The sequence below is a fragment of the Acromyrmex echinatior genome, chromosome 4 (genome assembly GCF_024713525.1).
Source record: "Acromyrmex echinatior isolate Ae372 chromosome 4, ASM2471352v2, whole genome shotgun sequence".
Taxonomy (NCBI): domain Eukaryota; kingdom Metazoa; phylum Arthropoda; class Insecta; order Hymenoptera; family Formicidae; genus Acromyrmex; species Acromyrmex echinatior.
Window position 1 is genome coordinate 8,322,687 of NC_141855.1, and position 19,063 is coordinate 8,341,749.

At 35.9% G+C, this 19,063-nt stretch overlaps 1 protein-coding gene across 2 annotated transcripts in view; it reads left to right on the forward strand.

Annotated features, from left to right (window-relative positions):
- The window catches only part of LOC105152455 (pfs47 receptor), a 76,255-nt gene extending 65,071 nt beyond the window's left edge, over window positions 1-11,184 (forward strand). The window contains exons 1-4 of one of the 2 annotated variants that reach the window (XM_011066764.2): window positions 6,146-6,303; window positions 8,105-8,301; window positions 9,358-9,501; window positions 10,359-11,184. In XM_011066764.2, coding sequence (XP_011065066.1) covers window positions 6,297-6,303; window positions 8,105-8,301; window positions 9,358-9,501; window positions 10,359-10,445 — 435 coding nt within the window. In that variant the 5' untranslated portion in view covers window positions 6,146-6,296 and the 3' untranslated portion in view covers window positions 10,446-11,184. Of the gene's footprint in view, window positions 1-6,145; window positions 6,304-8,104; window positions 8,302-9,357; window positions 9,502-10,358 lie in introns of those variants that run through there. The other variant, XM_011066762.2, reaches the window with a different exon arrangement.
- The last annotated feature ends 7,879 nt before the right edge of the window (window positions 11,185-19,063 follow it).

Below are 19,063 nucleotides of genomic sequence, written 5' to 3' on the forward strand. Positions count from 1 at the left end.
TTCTGATTAGAATATTATTGCAAAGGCGCGCGCAGTTAATGAGATTGTGATAAGACGAAAATTGCGTCGTAGATCGCACACACAAGAACTTTATCCTGGTTCCGTTGCGGGATCATAAAAAAATAATCATCGTTATGGTGTCGTGCTCCTTCCTCGAAGTCTCGCTCGCTTACGCGTCGTCTTTTATCTTTCTAAGTTTATTCTATTGTTAGAGTATACTTCGAGGCAACTGTACCAGAACGCCGACGTCATTTCTCTCCTTTGTCCGAGCTAGTCCAAGGAACTTCGTGACCTGCCGTTATGCGCAATGAAACGTCGCTACATTCGCGAAAAAGTATATCATAATGCAGACCGTTGAATGTTTCCATGATTTCAATTTTGTAAGCGAGCGCATATCGGAAAACGCATTGCGAGGCCGTCAGTTTCCTCATTCGTCCTTGACCCGCAGTTGCAATGGATCTCTAATTTTATTTAAAGGATTATGAAACAATAATACAAGCAAATTATAAAGTATAACGATGATAAATAATGGATTTTAATTGTTTATGTAAACAATTTATTCAGATACAGATACAATGATAATGAATAATATATAATGAACTTTGATTGTTTTGAATAAAGTTTAATGAGAGAATTATTACTGGTGACAAACTATTAATAAGAAGAGAGAGATTTAACATAATCAAGAAGATTGATAATTAATATTATTTTAGCTTTGTTATTTTTACTTCAGATTAGATTTATTGAGAAAATATATACACGAATTATTCGACAAATAAATGTTATCTCTTTTATAATTTAACAAAAACAGTACTTCAAAAGCGGAGCAAAACACATTCACACAAATATTGTGCAACTTTATCTATAAGAGCACTTATGGTTGATGCAAGTAGTAAGTTCTACGATCTAGTCAGACCGTCTACAGCGACGAACGAGACTTCTCGCGAGTTTAAAAGCTTATGTCTGATTATATTTTCTTTTTCATCTTTAAGAGATATTAATCTTCAGTTATCTACTCTTGCTCAGAAATAAATTTATAGCGCTTGTTATCTCCACAATCAATGTTTAAGTGACAATAACATAGTCTGAAAAAGAAACCGAGAAACAATAAGCATTATTTAGGATAATAGCATACTGTAATAATAGAACGTGTTGGCAAATAATTGGGATAACTGTGAGATGTGTACTGGAGTATTTCGAACTCGTGCCGCGAATCTCAAGGTGAGCCTCATTTAAGCGGAAGGAAATGAGACGCAAACCCGTCGTAATTAAGAACCGGTGCGAGAAACGCGCGGAAGACGAAGGAAACGGTTAAGGGATATAGATTCAGGGGTGCGGAGGTCGTGTTGGCCGACTGGAAGTTTAACGAACTCGAACAAAGAGAAAGAGCCTTCAACAACGAGGGACGAGAATTGACGAATGGGATGCTGCTGGCGCTAGCTCTGCCTCCGCCAGGTTAGAGCAGAGGGTGTGCACGTACATTTTCTCTCTCATTCTCGTCCCCTCTTCTCAACCCTCTCTCCTTCCCTCCCTCCTTCCCTCCCTCTCTCTCTCTCTCACTTGCTCGCACGCTTTTGCCATCACGGAATAGCGGCGAGCCCCCGTGTATTACGAGCCAGCCACCCCCATAACACTACCCCTTGGTGCTGTATCGATCGCGGTGCCAGCTTCGAGCTCTCCCTCCACCTCACGAACACCAGAGACTTCAGCGTTGTGCGACGCGACGCGACGCGTCGCGTGGCGGGATTGCTTGAACAAAGAAAACGCGATGGTGCTGTGAAACTTTTGCGGTGTTTCTTTGTTTTCTGTCGACGGGATTCTTCGAGACGCGTCTTTCTCGGTTGTTGCGTATTCACCGCGCGAAAGAACGCTGACATGGAGCGATTGCAAGACTCGTCTTGAAAAAAAATTCTTCTTTACCTGAAATTAAAATGATTAATATGATGAGGATTTTTAACTGTCATTAGTAATGGTTTTTTATTTTAATTACGTTAAATAACCTGAACGATATTCAGGAATTGTCGGCTATTGTGCCACCTCAGTTGGCTCAGCCAACAGCTCGAACTTTGCTTGCCTTTGTTAGCCTTTCACCGCTAAAATAACATTCGCCGAGGAATTACTGGCTAACTCAGAATTCTTAATGATGATTTAACAATTGTAAGTGATATAACAGAAGTTAAAAAAAATTGCGCTTAAAAGCTATCAGAGATTTAAAGATTTGAGAAATAGTTGAACGAAATTAATATAAACAGGAATTAAGCTGAACTAATTCGAACAAAAACATACAGCAAGAAATTAATAAGATTTAAACAAACTTTGCAAAACAATATTTTCGCATAATGATATTTCGTATTCTATATTCGTATCAACTGAGATAAATAGAAGATATTTAGCGATATATAAACAGACATCTAATTTAAACATAACATCGAATGGCATTATCGAAGTTTCGATTTCATCCTTTCTGTCTCGAGCAGTCTCTAGATATATGCTAACGAATTTCGACGAACTTTTACATTTAATTCAAAGTATACAGCTATTATATAATTTCTATTCTATTTGCATATTAAAGAGCTTCACGATATGAATAAAAAAAACCATCAAACAGCAAAGAAAAACATACTTTGTTTAATTCTCTTTGCCATCATCAAGAAAGTCGCGATTTGTTTCCCGATTCTATATGTCGAGACTTAACTCGTCCCATATTACCACTTATTTGAGATCAAACAGATTTGTATAGTATCATTTCTTCGGAGATTATTGTAATTATTTTACGAAGATTAATTATTGACGTTTCATTCGTAAATAGGATTATCATATCTGAATCATGAAGAAAAAAGTACATACGTACACTTTTTAAAAAAGATGATAAGACACAAGAAGGAGGTATAATTATTTTATGCATTAAATTTGATAAAACAAAATTTTTACAATGATGTTTATTGACAATTCTTATTAATATAATTTTCTAAACATAAAATTTTAATTAATGACCAGAAATTTTATGATCTTAAGAAGAGTACAGCTAGCAATCGTATTACTCGCTAGTAAGCAAGTAATATCACGTCAAATCAGCTATGACATCTACAAAGATTACAATTATCTTTAACTTTCAAGTAAATAAGTGGAACGTTTAGAACTCCAAACAAATTTTATTTTTATAATTATATTTTTTAATAATACGTATAAAGTTAAATTTACATTATTTATGAGATAGAGAGAGAGAGAGAGAGAGAGAGAGAGAAAACTAAAAATTTAAAAATAATTAACTTTAAGACTTCTGGCAATTTTTTTTTAATTTTCTTTTCCAAAAGGTTTTTAAGATAACTATGCATAGAGTACTGTAGCCACCTAACTACTTAAAGGTTAAAGAGTTTAAACCCTTCAAAGGGATGTACAAAAATTTAAAATATCTCTCGGAGATCGAGTTATTTTAAGTATTTCTAGTTATCTACATAGATATATAACGTCATCATATCTAATACGTTAACGTTCAAACGCCTTAAACAGGTCGGAGAATCACACTTGACTCGTTAACATGGCATTACTTATGGATGTGCATGTTGAATGCAGCGTGAGCGTGATACGGAATAAACGCGGTATCGCGCACGCTCGGTCCGACGTTTTGTCGAGCGAGACAAATGAATCCTTTTGGAACATTGACTACCGGCAACGTATTTGCCAGCCGCCACTCCGCTGGCGGAATTGTTTTGTCGGCTTAAAGCGCCGGCCAGGGTGTTTTGTTCGGTTCAGCGGCTTGAGCAATTCTCTTGTTCTGTCGCTGTGAAACCTACCCCGACGCTGTGCGTCTGCTATGCGTACAGCACTTCTGCTTGAATCCTGCGATTTAACGTTCGTTAGAAAGGCGAGCGCTTTCGTTAAACGAAATTAACCTAGTTTTGCAGTCGCACTAATTGAAGCAAATTGCTATAACATGAAAATGTTTATCTTTGCGGATAATGATGATAATTCGCTCGGAATTAATTGATCTAATAACACTGAAACAAATATCTCCCATTAAACATTGTAATAATTCATGCACATATTCTAGTTTTTTTGCGCGAATTTGTTATATTTCTATAAATTTATATTATTATATTGATATATCACATATTTATGTAGAATTTATACATAAATTTTTATACATAAATTTATCTTTTATCTTTTATCTTTTATACATAAATTTATCTTTTATCTTTTATCTATGTTTATAAAGGGTTATTCTACTTGGTTTGCATATATATATATATATATATATATATATATATATATATACATAGTATATTCATATAATATATGCATATATTTTTTTTTATTAAAGCAGCTGCTTTAATGTATATTGGCAATCACCATTGAGAATTTTTGAATAACTCGAACGAATGCCGCAATATCTTCTCTATCGTGTCAATAGTATTGGGCAAATATCGCCGTGATTTCGATATTTTATATCAGTCTAGAGTTACTATATATACCTATATATATATATATATATATATATATATATATATATATATATATATATATATATCTTTCCTTTTTCTGTTATATCGGAAAAAGAAAAGAAAAGAAAAGAGCGATCACGGTGTGAGCGAAAGCGTTAGTCACAAAGGGACGAGGGAGTTATATCCATAAGATAGCACTTGCCTTAGCAGATCCATTAAAACACCCTCGAGCTTAAATCACCCTTCTTGCATACAAGAGCACGGCAAAAGACACTCCTGTCTCATCTCGTTCGATTAAATGTCTCGAATTTCGGATGCTATCCATCACATCAGACATACTTCGAATGCGTTCCGTGATGCACTTACAGCGCTTGTTCAATATTTGATGGATAATAAGAACGAACTGCTTACAGCGTGTGAGTATAAAACGAAATAAACAACGAATGCGAGTGCAAATCACGAAATGGATTCGCGCGAAATTTCGAGCGAAAAACCGGACAGAATTTTCAAACAAGATTGATCGTTAGATCCTTATTTTTTTTTACGCTCGAAGCGATATGCCCGCTCGTTATACGTCTCATTAAACGAACAGACCGCCTCCGCTCTAAATGCATTACCTGTGGCACAATTAACTACGGATCAGCGATTAGAGAAGGCAGGCGATTCTGGCGAAAGAACCTTTTTACCTTACTAATTTTAGCCGTAATTTTAACGGAAACAGTAAACGATCGCTTTTCCAAGTACATACTATACATACTATACAGTACTTAAGATAAATTTTCATCTAAAGTCCGATTATACCTGCGTTTTCTCTCATTATATAATATGTGTTTTCTAACAAGATTTTTATCTCACGATAATGGCCAAACACGACTACGTGCGATCGCTCCAAGTGTGAATCGTGAATCGCGTAACGTGTGTATTTCTGTGTACAACACGGCGATACGTAAGAGATGGGCTTCTTTTCGCTCGAGCGACGAGCGCAGCAAATCGCTCGTTTCCTGTCGCGCGAACGAACGAGAAAGTTCATTCCTCCGCCGTCGTGCATTCCTCGCGAGACACGATTGTGACGTTTACAGTGACGAGAAAATAACGGGTCTTCTTTGCTCGAGACTGCTCGATCTGAGCTTTGTTCTCTCTCTCTCTCTCTCTCTCTCTCTCTCTCTCTCTCTCTCTCTCTCTCCCTTCCCTCCCTCTCCTCTCTTCCTAAATACGCTATTGCGGATTGCTAAACTTGCATTGTGTGAACTGACAAATCACTCTGCTCTGAAAATTTATTTATATTCCATTTATCAAAATTTTAATGGGATTATGCGTTTTTTTTTTCAAAATAAGTTCAAACAGTTTAGTGAGCGAAATACATTGTATTTTACCTTTCGACTACTTTATTTGTTCTCGATAACATATATGATGCAATCAGATTGATTATTATGAATTTGTTTTATCTTGCACGCAACAGTGATTAATGTATTACGTGTCGCAAATTCGCGCTACTCGATATACTTTCATCACTTTTCGTCATACAACCGTGAAGTTAAAGTAAAAGTTGTAACAACGAGATTATTATAGGTATGGAATCACGTCGCGTGATATGACGAATGAATAGAATAATATGGCTCATGTGTTCGAACATGGCATTTTGCGTGGCTCTATGTAACATACGTTTCCGAGCTGATAAGATTGATAAGGTCTCGACTGGTGGGATTGCGACTTCAGCTCGTTTACGCCCAAAGTATCGACACGTTCAGTGATAATTCTCACTTAAACGTGTCGCCACGCAAATCGTCACTTGTGCTATTTAATTATTCATTGTAGCGTGACAGTACGACAGCGGGTTTCGATCAAGGAACAATAATGCCTGGTAAGCAGTGATATTAAATATCATAAAATTCAGATATAAACAGATAAAAGTAATAATCAAATCATGAAGTAAATGCAAAGTTGGTTTTTAATTTTAGAATACAATTTTTAAAAATGAAGAACAAAAAGACTCTAGAAGAAAAAGATTCTATTTTTATAATGCATTATATATTATCCCAATCAACTAAAATAAATGAATATTTTAATATAAAAATATAAATTGAATATTTTAATATAATTATTTTAATAATTATAAACTATTAATATTTTTCTTAATCATTTGTATTTGTTTTATCTGATATGAAATTTTCTAATAAATATTTCAAATTCTAATATAGTTTTATAATTATTATATATAATTTTATATATATATATATATATATATATATATATATTAGGTGTTGGAATTAATTCGTAGCGTTTTACAAGTGATGGGAAGTACTTTCATTAATGTATTTTTTAATGCTCATGTGAAATAAATAACATTCTTTCATTAAAAAACGCTACGAATTAATTCCAACACCTAATATATATATACATACAATTGTAATTACAACAAAATGGTTTCATTGTTTTATTTACTTATTGATCATTTAAAAAATATTATGAAGAATATAACACAGTACAACATACACTTCCTCTCGTGAAAAAAATCAAAGAGATTCTGAAAGTAGATGTAAAAAAAAATACTCGTGTCTCGGCGGTTTTTATGCATTTGTCGTATTTGCTTCATATTGGTTTTTTACAATTGTTTTAAATTATATAATAATTTTTTAAAATAAATAATTAATGTTTTTGCATGTGAAATTATGCAATAAGTCCGAATACAAAAAAACAACTGAGAATTTTTTTTATATATTTTTAAATTTTTGTAGAATAATAATAATATTATACAATTATAATTATAATTATTATAAGAATCTTGATTGTTTGATTTGCCGTTTGTATGATTCCAGTTTTGTATCACGAACAATAAACCAAGTATTCACCAAGCATTTATCTGATATCTTTTCCTTTGAAGCATTTCTCAATGATCGCAGTGTCTTGATGAAAGCGTTCATTACTGAATTCATCCAAATTTGGTGGAAAAAAATCCAAATGATTATGAAGAAAGTGTATTTTGAGCGACATGTTAAGCCAAAATCATTTCAGCAATTTTTTTGTAATTGTCGGCTTTTTTATTGCCTAGAAAATTTTCGATGACGGCTACCAAACCATTCCATGCTCGTTTTTCCATTGTATTCAACAATTTACGGAAGTTTTCATTTTTTAAATACCTGAATAAGACCATTAACTGAATAAGAATTTAAAATAATCAAATAAATGCTTTCCTAATGTCTTCTTTCAGAATCTCTTTGAATTTTTCATGGGAGAAAACTTGTGCTGTACAATATTATAAAAAGACATTTGATGATACTTAAAAAACGTTAACGACTTGATCTAAAATGCCGAGACATGAGTATTTTTTTTTACATTTACTTTCAGAATCTCTTTTGAATTTTTCATAGGAGAAAAAAAATTCAATTTTTGTCGTACTGTGTAATATTTCGATAATTATCGATAAACATGATAAATAACATGAAAGTGAATTATCTGTTTGTTATTTAAAATTTTTTTTGATAAAAAATATGATAAAGTTTCCTTAATAATCACTGTAATGATTACTCATTTATTTACTTACTTGTGAGAATCGACGCGATGAGTAATCGATATGATAAGAAGGCGCGATAAATTCTGATTGGAAATCTTGAAATACATCATTACGAGCGACTTCGTGAAAGTATCGTGAGAATTTATTGCAGGATACAAATGGGTCAGATGGTCCTCCTATGCCGATCGTAACATGATGATCTCCATCGGCAGGGACCTGGACGGTATGAATCTCGTCGTAGGTCGTGCCATGCACCAGGGTGATATGCTGCCGGCGAAAGTGAAGCCGGATCATGGAGTTGCTTACGTTTGCCACGGAGGTGCCGAGCACATGAAACATGACTTTGAGGTATAATAGATCGCGAGAAACGAGAGATTCGATTCTCTTCGTTATTTCACACATTGACATCGAGCTGGAATTTCAAACGAAATTATCTCTCTTCCAATTACGTGAAATGAAGTTCCAATTACACGCCATTGCCATTCGAATACCATCAATCGTGCGTCAATTATTTTCATTTAGTTATCTTATACGACATCATAATTTTAATCAATCTGTAATTACGTAACAACTGCATGAACTACATTTTTATGTGTTTTTTTCCCTCCGCATCGACAGTTACTAGTTTCATAACGCTATCGTTTCTTCTTTCATTAATAAGCGAATTAAAGAGTTTGTGTAAAACTTTACGTAACGTAGCGCACGAACGCGTTTTATCTCTATATCCCTGGCGCATCTCATTTCGATAGCAAAGATAAGATTACGACTGTGTGATCGAGCGAAGTGTGTTAGTCATGGATATTTGCACGGCGATATTCTAGAAACGATCGAGCGCGTTTTATTGCCCCGACAAATCTTCTTCCAGTTTCCCTCCATTTTCGCAATTATTTCCTTCCTTGATGAAGTCATAGCAAATCCGAGACACCTCCTATACGAATGGAACGACGTATAATTTAATTTATTATCTCGCCAACATTAGCAATAATTTTCATCGTAGGATATTCACTAAATTCTTCATAAAAATACTGAATGATAATAGATAACCCTCTACTTTCCAGATAGGATGAAAAACGAAAGCATAAGGATAGTGAATGTAGAACGAAATGTATTATTCAATATTGATCGGTAGCGAGATTCGATGCGTTACTGAAGTACATCCTTCCATCCCGCATTGGGTGGACCCTTTGTTTGCTATTTGGCGTGCACTCGATCGCGCTCGTCCGAATCAATTTCTTCTCGGCTCGGCTTACACAGCCGCACGATCGTCCGCGGACTAATCTATTTGCGTCGGAAGGAAAATGCAAAGTATGCCGCTTTGTTGGTTGGATTCGAGGCCCCTTCCTTCTTTCCGTTGCGAAATCCAGGCGAACGTAATTTAAAACAACGCTGGCTTCTGTATCTTAGGTATTGATGCCCGCCCATTTTAACTGGATTCGAGCGGGTCACGGTCACGTACCGGAACACGCGGTGGAGGCCGGAAGGACTGCGAACGGGGAAATGCTCTACGTCGGTCGTACTTATCACAATGGTGCACCCTGCATAGGAAAGGTACGCTAGGAATCGGAACAATTGGGCGCGTTCAAACCGGACAAAGCTACTCTCCTGCTTGCCGAGTGATTGAATGTGATTAGTTGGATCCATAAGTAACAACCAATCATGTTCATTTGCTTGGCGAGCAGGCTAGCCGTTTTGCCGACTTGAACGCGCCCATTGTTGAGTCAACTGCTCGTTAATTTTAGTGAGACTGGCTGCGGTCGATTTAGATGCTCACACGCTTTAAGCGCTTGTAATTATCATTCTGTCTTTATCGGTCATTAGACGAAAATAAGAATAGAAATACTGAAAAGCGCTGAAAGCATTGGATTTGGACGTTTAGACGTTTGAACGTTGTCAACTTTATTCTATCTTTCGCATTCATTGCATACGGAAAGAAGATAATGAAACTTACAGCGCGTGAGCGTCTAAGCCAAACACAGTCTGTGGCTGTTTTCCACAAGGAATATACAGATGACTGTGTTCAATACAAAGTATTCTAACTATGACATAGTGTTACTCTGCTCGAATGTAAAGGTATAAGTACAATAGTGTTATCAACTTTTTAAAAAATTATTTAGTAGTCATGCTTATTTTATAATAAAACTGCAATCCTGAAAGAATTTTATAATTTAAGTCTATACATTAAAATAATAAATCTATAATAGATACTGTCTAATACCTGTAAAAATAAGAATGGAAGATTATAATGCACTCTGGTGTCATGTTATGAAACTATAAACAATTATGCCAACAATTATTTTACACGGTGTAACACAATGTGACGTAGCGTGTCCGAGCTGGAAAACAATATGTAACTGTACGAAAACGATCAGAAATCTTTACATATACCTAAATCTATTGTTTGACAGGTTCAAAGAAGTCACGGTGTTCTGTACATTCCGTTCGATGGGAAGGAAATACCATACAGGGAGTATGAAGTCTTAGTGCAGTATTAAATCCTATCTATAATTATTTGCTTATAGAAACACTTTCACTTGGAATCGTCGTGATTGACAAATAACGGATGGTTTATAATTGTAGGAGAAATGATTTTTATATAAGTATATTTTATGATTAAATACATTTTACGTTGTGTTAACAAATATGTATGATTGAAATATTTTGCTTAATGCTGGTATTTTGTTCTTTATTTAATTACTTAATGTAAATTATAAAAAACTTTTATAAAAAACGAAACAGTAATAAATAGTATACCGTAAATGGCGAATAGCCTTTCGAAACGTTCGCCGTGTTTACTTATGAGGCTTTCTCGAAGTTAGATTAAAATTTTACAAAGTTGGCGGCGGAGAGTCGTGAGTTCTTATCTACCCTCGTTTAGGTTCTATTAGCATGCAGAGAAAGTAATTTATCGACGCTTAAAGTTAATACGGAAAGAAAGAGCATAACAGACTAAGCCAGGCTAATTTATACCGGCAATGGCGTCGCCATTTGCACCCCCTTTTGTAATTTGTGATTACGGAGCGTTATGACCCAAGCGATTCGTCATGTCATTTGAGTCTTTGGATTTTATTTTCTACGCTTACGATGCGAGATGCTGTCACGAGCATCAAATGATTCAGCGGTACGTAAAGCATGAGTCAGAAAATGCTGTAGTTCTCTGAAACAAGCTATTTCCCATTACGTACAAACCTTCTGTACAAACATTCTGTAATCTTGAATAGAAAAACGAAGACATCCAATAATAACGTCCAACAAACTCTGACTTCTTTTATCCACAAGATAAGACGAAGATTATGAAAGTTTGAAAAAAATAAGAGTAAATTTTAAAAGAATAATCATATAATTACAATAATGTAAATAACTTATATTGTTTATTATGATGTCATACGTTGATAAATCGAGATTGAATAAAGTACAAAGTTACTTATAAAAAAAGTAGTTCTAATCAAATCATCAATATCAAAAGTTTCATTAATCTGAACAAATTTCTAGTGAAGATTATTTGCAGCAATTTTTGCTTTAATGTAACAATTTAACACGCGTAATATTCGTGCATTTAATTTTAATAAAAGCACATTTATTAACGTTAAAACCGAGGTACTTTCTCTTGGATTTTACAATTGCCGCGAAGCTACTCGAGTCAATTACCATACGCATTTATTTAATCGCGGGGGTAAGTTACACACGAGGGGAGTGGCTGCCTGTTTTCTTCATCGGTGGCAATTCAATTTTCACGCTCCTCAGCTAAGATCCGCACTCAAGATAAATCCCAGATGCAAATAATTAAATAAATATTGCCGACTGCGCGAGGGAAACGGAATTGGAAGCGTAAGTCGCCATGACGCAACCAGTGGTCGTTTTCTGCCGCTCACCCGATAGATACTAAGCACGTGGCCGTTGCGGCATTATATTCCCATGGTTGGCACGTGGCCGTTCGCTTCTTCATTTCCACGTCCTCCTCTTTCTCCCCTTTGTTCCTCGTCCCCCTCATTATTCCGGGCGGAATTGTTACTGGGGATTGCGCTACTTAATATTTTGATGGAGGAAAAGTGCGCGTTTGCAAGGGCGAGAGACAAGAGGAGGAGAAAGAGGCTTGCCCACGTGCAACCGATCGTCCCCTTTTGATTAATTTTGGTTCGGATCGACTGACATGAACGAGTACGCGATGCTCGACAAAAGAGCCCGGAGGCGAGCACGAGCGAGAAGGGGCTAAATAAAAAAAAAATGGCAACAGCTGGCAGAGGGACCAGAATCGGGCGGACAATGCTGCTTAGGTTGAGGGCGAACCACCCTTCTCATCGCCGAGTCGCCGACGCGAGTCGATTGACACGCGCGCAATCATCCTCGCGTAGTATGCGCGTTACGCCATAATTGACAATCTGGATGAGCGAAAGGGGAGCGACGTTCATTAAGCTGAGGAGGACGAGTCCAACTCGACTGAACAGGATTTTCAAATGATGAGAACAATAATACGAGATTATTAATTCGAGATTGTTAATTCTTAGTTCTGAAGCTGGGAGAATTTGATAATGAGATTTTTTTAAACGAGAATCAAACGACGTTTTGCACGATTGTCGCATTTCAAATATCATAAGTTTGATATAAAACATATCAAAGAACATATATCTTGTTGACGTCAAAGACACAATGTAACACAGTGAATCATTACATTCTTGCTATTTATCAACATTAAACAAGGATGAAATAATTCGTTGTGTTACACTGTGTCTTGCTGGAAAACATCTTATATCCGGATTTACAAATATTGATAAATCATCGAAACCATTTCCCGAGATAAAAAGATTCCTTCATCCAAGTTTGCCTTTTGCGTTATCGCATCAGTTTCCACGATATCGATATGTGAATGTAAGTAAATAGTGACTTACATCACGAAATAAAAGATTTTATGTCGATCGTTTTCACGTCTGTCTACAATTTTCATCGTTTCCTCTATCGTACCTCCTTCGCACTCGATTGTGTCTGTTCTTTCTTTCTTTCTTTCTTTCTTTCTTTTTTTATTTATGTCTGCGGTTCAGAAATCGCTGGCGCTCGCGTATCGATATAATCGACTCGATAAATCCGCGCTTATTGCCGTTTACGTCAATTGTATCATCGAAGTGTAACAACGGAAAATCGTTACAAAAGTATCCATTCATAATATTGTTGTTATTCGACATGTGCGTTGAAGGGAATATGCAAAGATTTATTAAAAAATGTTAAATTAAATAGATTTTCATGTAACTTTCATCAAATATTTTACTTATCATAGAATCATACTGATGCAAGAATTTTATATAACAAATCAATAAAATAAGTGAAATCTGATAGATCATTCTATTTCTCGAAATTTGGAAAAAGCTAAAAAAACTCACAGACTATTTGAATGACTGAGAGAATGCATTGCGAAATTAACAAAATTAGAAGGTTCGATAAAGAAACAGCACATAAATTAATGTTTATATTTAAACAAACCATATACATAGAAAAGTTATGTTTATAATACCCTATTTTCATTGAATAATTCATTTTTATTGTTTACTTATTTTTTATTTTCATTGTTAAAAACTAAAATTTTAAAAATAATAATAAAAAAACCTAAATGTTTCTATGGTACTTTAAGTATTCAAAATGATTTATGCAAAGTGTCATTGCGATTCACTGATTAATTACAAAGATTTAGAATAAATAAATATTTTATATATTTACTGGACAACTGACTTTTGTATCGCAATGTAATTTCACATAAATCATTTTGAATATTTAAAGTACTTACATAAAAAAAAAATTGAAATTTTTGTCATTATTTTATAATACATTTCCATCATTTCTATTAGAGAAAGCACAGATTAAAAAAATATTTCTTACTAAAATAACTTTTGATATTATTGGTAAACTGCCACTAAAAATTTATTGTGTTACTTTTAAATTTAGAATTATTTGTAATTTCTTCGTAATTTTTTTATTATTTATCTATCTATCGTAATATCTATCGTATCTCCTAAAGTTACTGAAAAGAATGGAATATTATCCAAAAGACGGAGCAGCCTTTATCCCAAGTCGCCATATTGGCCCTTCTGATCATTTCTACATAAAATCTTTTCACCAATATTCTATGACCCAGTATAACGTTTGATAGAAGTTTCATGAAAATCTATTCAATTTAACATTTTAGACCGATCTTTTCATACTCCAATTCACCGATATTCTTCCTTACAATTTATGTCTTCAATATATTTTCAAAACGTATATGTTTCGTCGATCTTTTTAGTAAAAAAAGAATCAGTTTTTTAGTAGGTGTTTTTTACAGTAGTTACAAAATAAAAATCGGAATTTATTTCTATAAATCAATCCCTTGAAAAAAATGGGATTAATGTTCTGATGGAAGAAACATCAGCGCGTTCAATTCAATTCGTTTATATCAAGCCTACATCGAATGTACTGTCGCGAGTGCAACACTCATTTTATTTGGATAAACACGTTTTTTGGAAGCTATATCGGGTCACTCGTAGAGATGAATCCATCCACACATATGGCGCGGAAGATACGACAAGCAAAACCAGAATCGAGATCCGGGTTCGAGAGCAGAGAGGGAGAGAGAGAGAGAGAGAACAGCTGCTCCCCCCGCTGCGTCGAGAGCACAGCGGCAGCTGCTGTTTAGTATTGAGAATCCGCCGATTCCATGATGGGGTGAGTCTATAACCGAAATGATATGTAAGTACGAAACTGCAATCGCGATTGGTTGCAACAATAAAATTCCGTTTTATCAAGTCGAATGATGAAGAAGTTAGCTAAAAGAATATAACACACATTGCCTTTCTTTCTCTTCTTTTTTTATTTTAATTTTAATATGCATCACGTTGTATTCGTTTTATTTTATTTTGTTTCTATTTTACTCTTATAGTTACAATATCTTTTCCTTTCCATTTAATCTTTACCGTTTATTTACCGTCTGCCATAACTCGTTTTCTCTTAAGTTTCAATTTATTTTGCATGTTCTTAGATGGCTTGCCACAGAATTTCAAATAAACGCTTTCTCTCTCTCTCTCTCTCTCTCTCTCTCTCTCTCTCTCTCTCTCTTATGTTTATTACTTCTGTGCCACAAACGATTATAAATTTTTTTGGAAAATATATTCTTATCATATCATAATTCTTATTTCACTATGCAATGTTTCCTACGTGAATAATCAAATTCGAGTTCTATACAGCTATTTTCCAAGTATATAAAATATTAGACGCGACACGTATAACTTCTCTTTTTTCAATCTTGCCGCATAGTAATCACGCAGTATTTAATGATTAAATAAACGTACATTTTAGAACAAAAAAATGTTGAACTCCAAATCAAATTCAGACGCATTTCGAATGGTCCGTTCCTAGTACCTAGTACTTCTTCAAACAAATGTGGAAGTCAATTTTCTGAAAATCCTGACGTACTGTTGGCTCGAGTGCTTCTCGTTGTTCTCTTGTTTTAATCTGATTATATGACACTGTGCCGATACTAATCAATTTAAACGACAGAGCGTTTCCCATTTACGGGGTCGGCGAGGCGAACGTGTGCTGAACGACAGCCCGTTTCGCGTGCTTAACGTACATCCATTATTCGCGGTCCATACGAGTGAGCTTTTCGCTGTTGTCTGCAACAGACACGTGCACGCGCGGTGCGCATTGCAGGATGATAACAGGATTCACGTTCTCTCGCGCGATACGCGCTTGTAGCTCCCATTCCTGGAGTTTTCAGAATGAGCTTTTTTTCGTCGCGCGATAATCAAGTTGGCACGGGCCCAACCACACACCAACAGGTTAGCGTTCGAGAGCTACAGGGAGCAACAACCCGCGTGCAAGGAAGGCTCCTCCGACGGTTATGGGGGTCACAGGGTGGTCCTCGCGATTTCGCGGGTCTTCTCCCCTTCGTCCTTTCTCGCTCGTGCCGCCCTTCCCGTCTGCAGCTGCGCCGCAAACGCGAGCCCCAACACCATCTGCCATTATAGAGGCTGCACGCGTGCACACGCGTCTTGTCCAAGCCCCCCCCTGGTTCATCCCCTCCTTCCTCCTTCCCCCAGCCGTGTAATGGCCTCGTAACAATACGGAATGTACTATAAGGTCTCGATTGCCCTCATGAGGACGGTTTCTCTCGTTCGGAGTTATAAAGAAATATCCGAGCGTGTGTTGTACGTGCGATTACTCTAATCGCAGTTCATTTCCAATCATTTATTGGTGCGAATAATAGCGACAATGAGAAATGCGAGTAAATGAAGTGATGAGAATTGCTTGAGATTAATCACGCTTGTGTATTCGTTGAATAAATTGGAAAATTGGTAATATTTTTTTCACTAATGTGTATTAGTGTTATAGTTACAAATAATTTTTCTCTGCTCGATCGGTAATAATATTGTTGAACTTTAACAGCAATTCGATTATAAAAACTTAATTTAGGATCACAAAACTAAAACTGCAACGCGCCAGCAAGTATCATGTCGCTGGACATTTTAATTAATATAGAATTTCTATTTTGAAACTTTTTAATGAAATTTCAAAAATCAAACTTTTTTACCGCTTCTTTTAAATATGATTAAATGTATGATGTATATATGTATAATTGTATTGTATATAACTAAAAGAACTTTATATATAATACATATATATAAAATTTCACATATATACACTAATGTGCTCGCGACAGCCTATGAAATCGGTTTTATATTCTTGCGCTTCATATACAATTTGGAGGGAGAGCCGCGCACGAATTAGCATAACTAAAGGCGAATAGAGGGGGTGCGAGTATGACACGCGACATAAGGGGTGCAACAATAGCCAAAATGACGATCCTGCGTCTGCAGCGTACGGGCGTGGTTCTGGATAGTTTTGAAAAAAAAAAACTTTGTGGCCCTACCATATAATGACAAACCGGCTTCACAAAAAGCTTACTTTTTTCATTGCAGATCTGCACGCTATTCAATGCGAGGCATTGAGCACGACAGATGTAAAAGCAAGAATTATTATAGCAGCGCTTGAGCAACAAAAAAAAAAAGATTGAAAAGAAGAGTTGCTCGATTTGTACTCATTTGTACACGATTTATTAGTTTTATTATTCCGAATGTTTTAAACAGAGAAACTTTTTTGTTTGTAAAAATATTGCTTGTTATTTTCTGCTGCAGTTTTTCTTGACTACTCAGGTTTCCCACACACGACGTGATCGTGCATACAAATTGTACCGGCTATCAGGGGGTAACTGCTAGGCTTTTACGGGCTTCGCGCATCTGGCTTTCCCGAAGCATCCACGGATACGGTTAAAAAATTAAAAGTTAAGACCTCCAGAGAATCGGCCCCTCCTTTCCGTTTTGTTGGTGCTTCACGAGGAAATATATGGGAGGCGCAGCATGAGTCGACCTCTTTCCTTAGAGCAGGTTTATCGATTAATAAATTTAGAAATTAAACGAGACGTACAGTGAATTACGTGCACCGTTAATTTTTACACGACATAAATTTCTTCATAAATTCTATGAAATGGCATTATTAACTAATGGTATCTTACTGTATTCAATATGATAGTTTTACACATTTTGATTCAAATAACATTGTTAAAATTTAACAATTTAATTATAAAGATTTAATTTAGAGTTAGAACTAAAACTGCAACGCGACAGAAATTGCTAGATCCACCGGATATTTTAATTAACGTGGAATTTTCATTTCAAAGCTTTTTAAAAATCACTTGACGGTCATTAACACACGATACGATAGAAAGGGATGACTATTCGGGATATTGTATCGTTTTTCACAGCGGAACATCACAATTGCAAAACTGCAAATGAAATCATAGTTTTGCTCTGTGCTCTCGCATCGGAGAACAAATATCGCAGTGATATTCATGGTTCGGACGTTATCATTGGAAACTGCCAGATGTACACACGAGAAACCCTTGGTCTCGTGCCTGCCGTGCGTTATACGAACACACGTACATACGTACACGTGTATATAAACTCACACACCGTGAATATATGCGTGCACTTCGATCACGTGGGTGGCGTGCGTATCCGTCACGTGGAAGCCAATCAATAAGGGCATAAGGGTGCGGGAGAACAAAGAAAAAAGCCCACATATGTCGCTCCGCCCATTCTTTTCGGATGTAAACCGGCCCTCCTGATGGCCGATGAAACGGGAATTCATCATAGTTGTTTGCTCGCAGGCGGTCTTTATGAATGTATGAGAGATTTAAGGGTGGTCCCCGCGTTACGTACGTTGCACGCAGGGCGCAAGTGAGACTAGAGCAAGAATACAGGATTGTCTGCATCGAGGAGATAAGATTTCAATCCCTAAATTCGCGGTGTGTTCGAACGCGAACGATTTGTCAAAGGATGTATTCTGTGCTGTTTCATCCAAAGAAGAGATATCGGCTCAATTCAATAGATGCAACAATTCATATGAAATCTTCGAAGGTGATAAATTGGAAACAAGACATATTGGAAAAGATATTGCTGCTCTCTCTTTTTTTTTTATTGATACTTTATGAAATATTTCTATATTGAACTGTTTGATCTTGTCATAATTAATTAACGTTAGGCTTAGTGCTTTTTGAAAGTTTTGTCTAAAGTATTTTATATCTAATAATAATATTGAAGAGATTAAATAAATACTGCTCAAATTGAAGCTTTACATCACACAGGAATAAATCATAACTAAATTCTCCCTCACGAATTTCAAAATTTCCGCCGCGGTATTATTTGCGTAATAGAGAATACTCAATTCCCTGCACAAAGGAATTTTTAACTACAGCTCTTTGATATAATCTCTTCGGTAGATGTCGCGGCGATATTCACCGACAAACGTTACCGTAATTGAATAATTACGGAAGCCGTCGTTTTCGCGGTGAACTCGTGCTCATTAAAACTCGCGAAAGCATACCTTTGATCTCGATCGCGACCATGCGACGGCTCCGAAATATGTCAAAAGGACATCGAAGAAGGATCTACATAGGTGGAGCGAGCAGGATGAAAAGTAGAGAGGTAAAGACGAAGACGGATCTTAATTAACTACCCTGACCCTTGATGGCTGCTCGAATGACCGAAGATGTCCAAGTCTCGTTATCATCGCGTTTAACACGGAGACTAAAGTC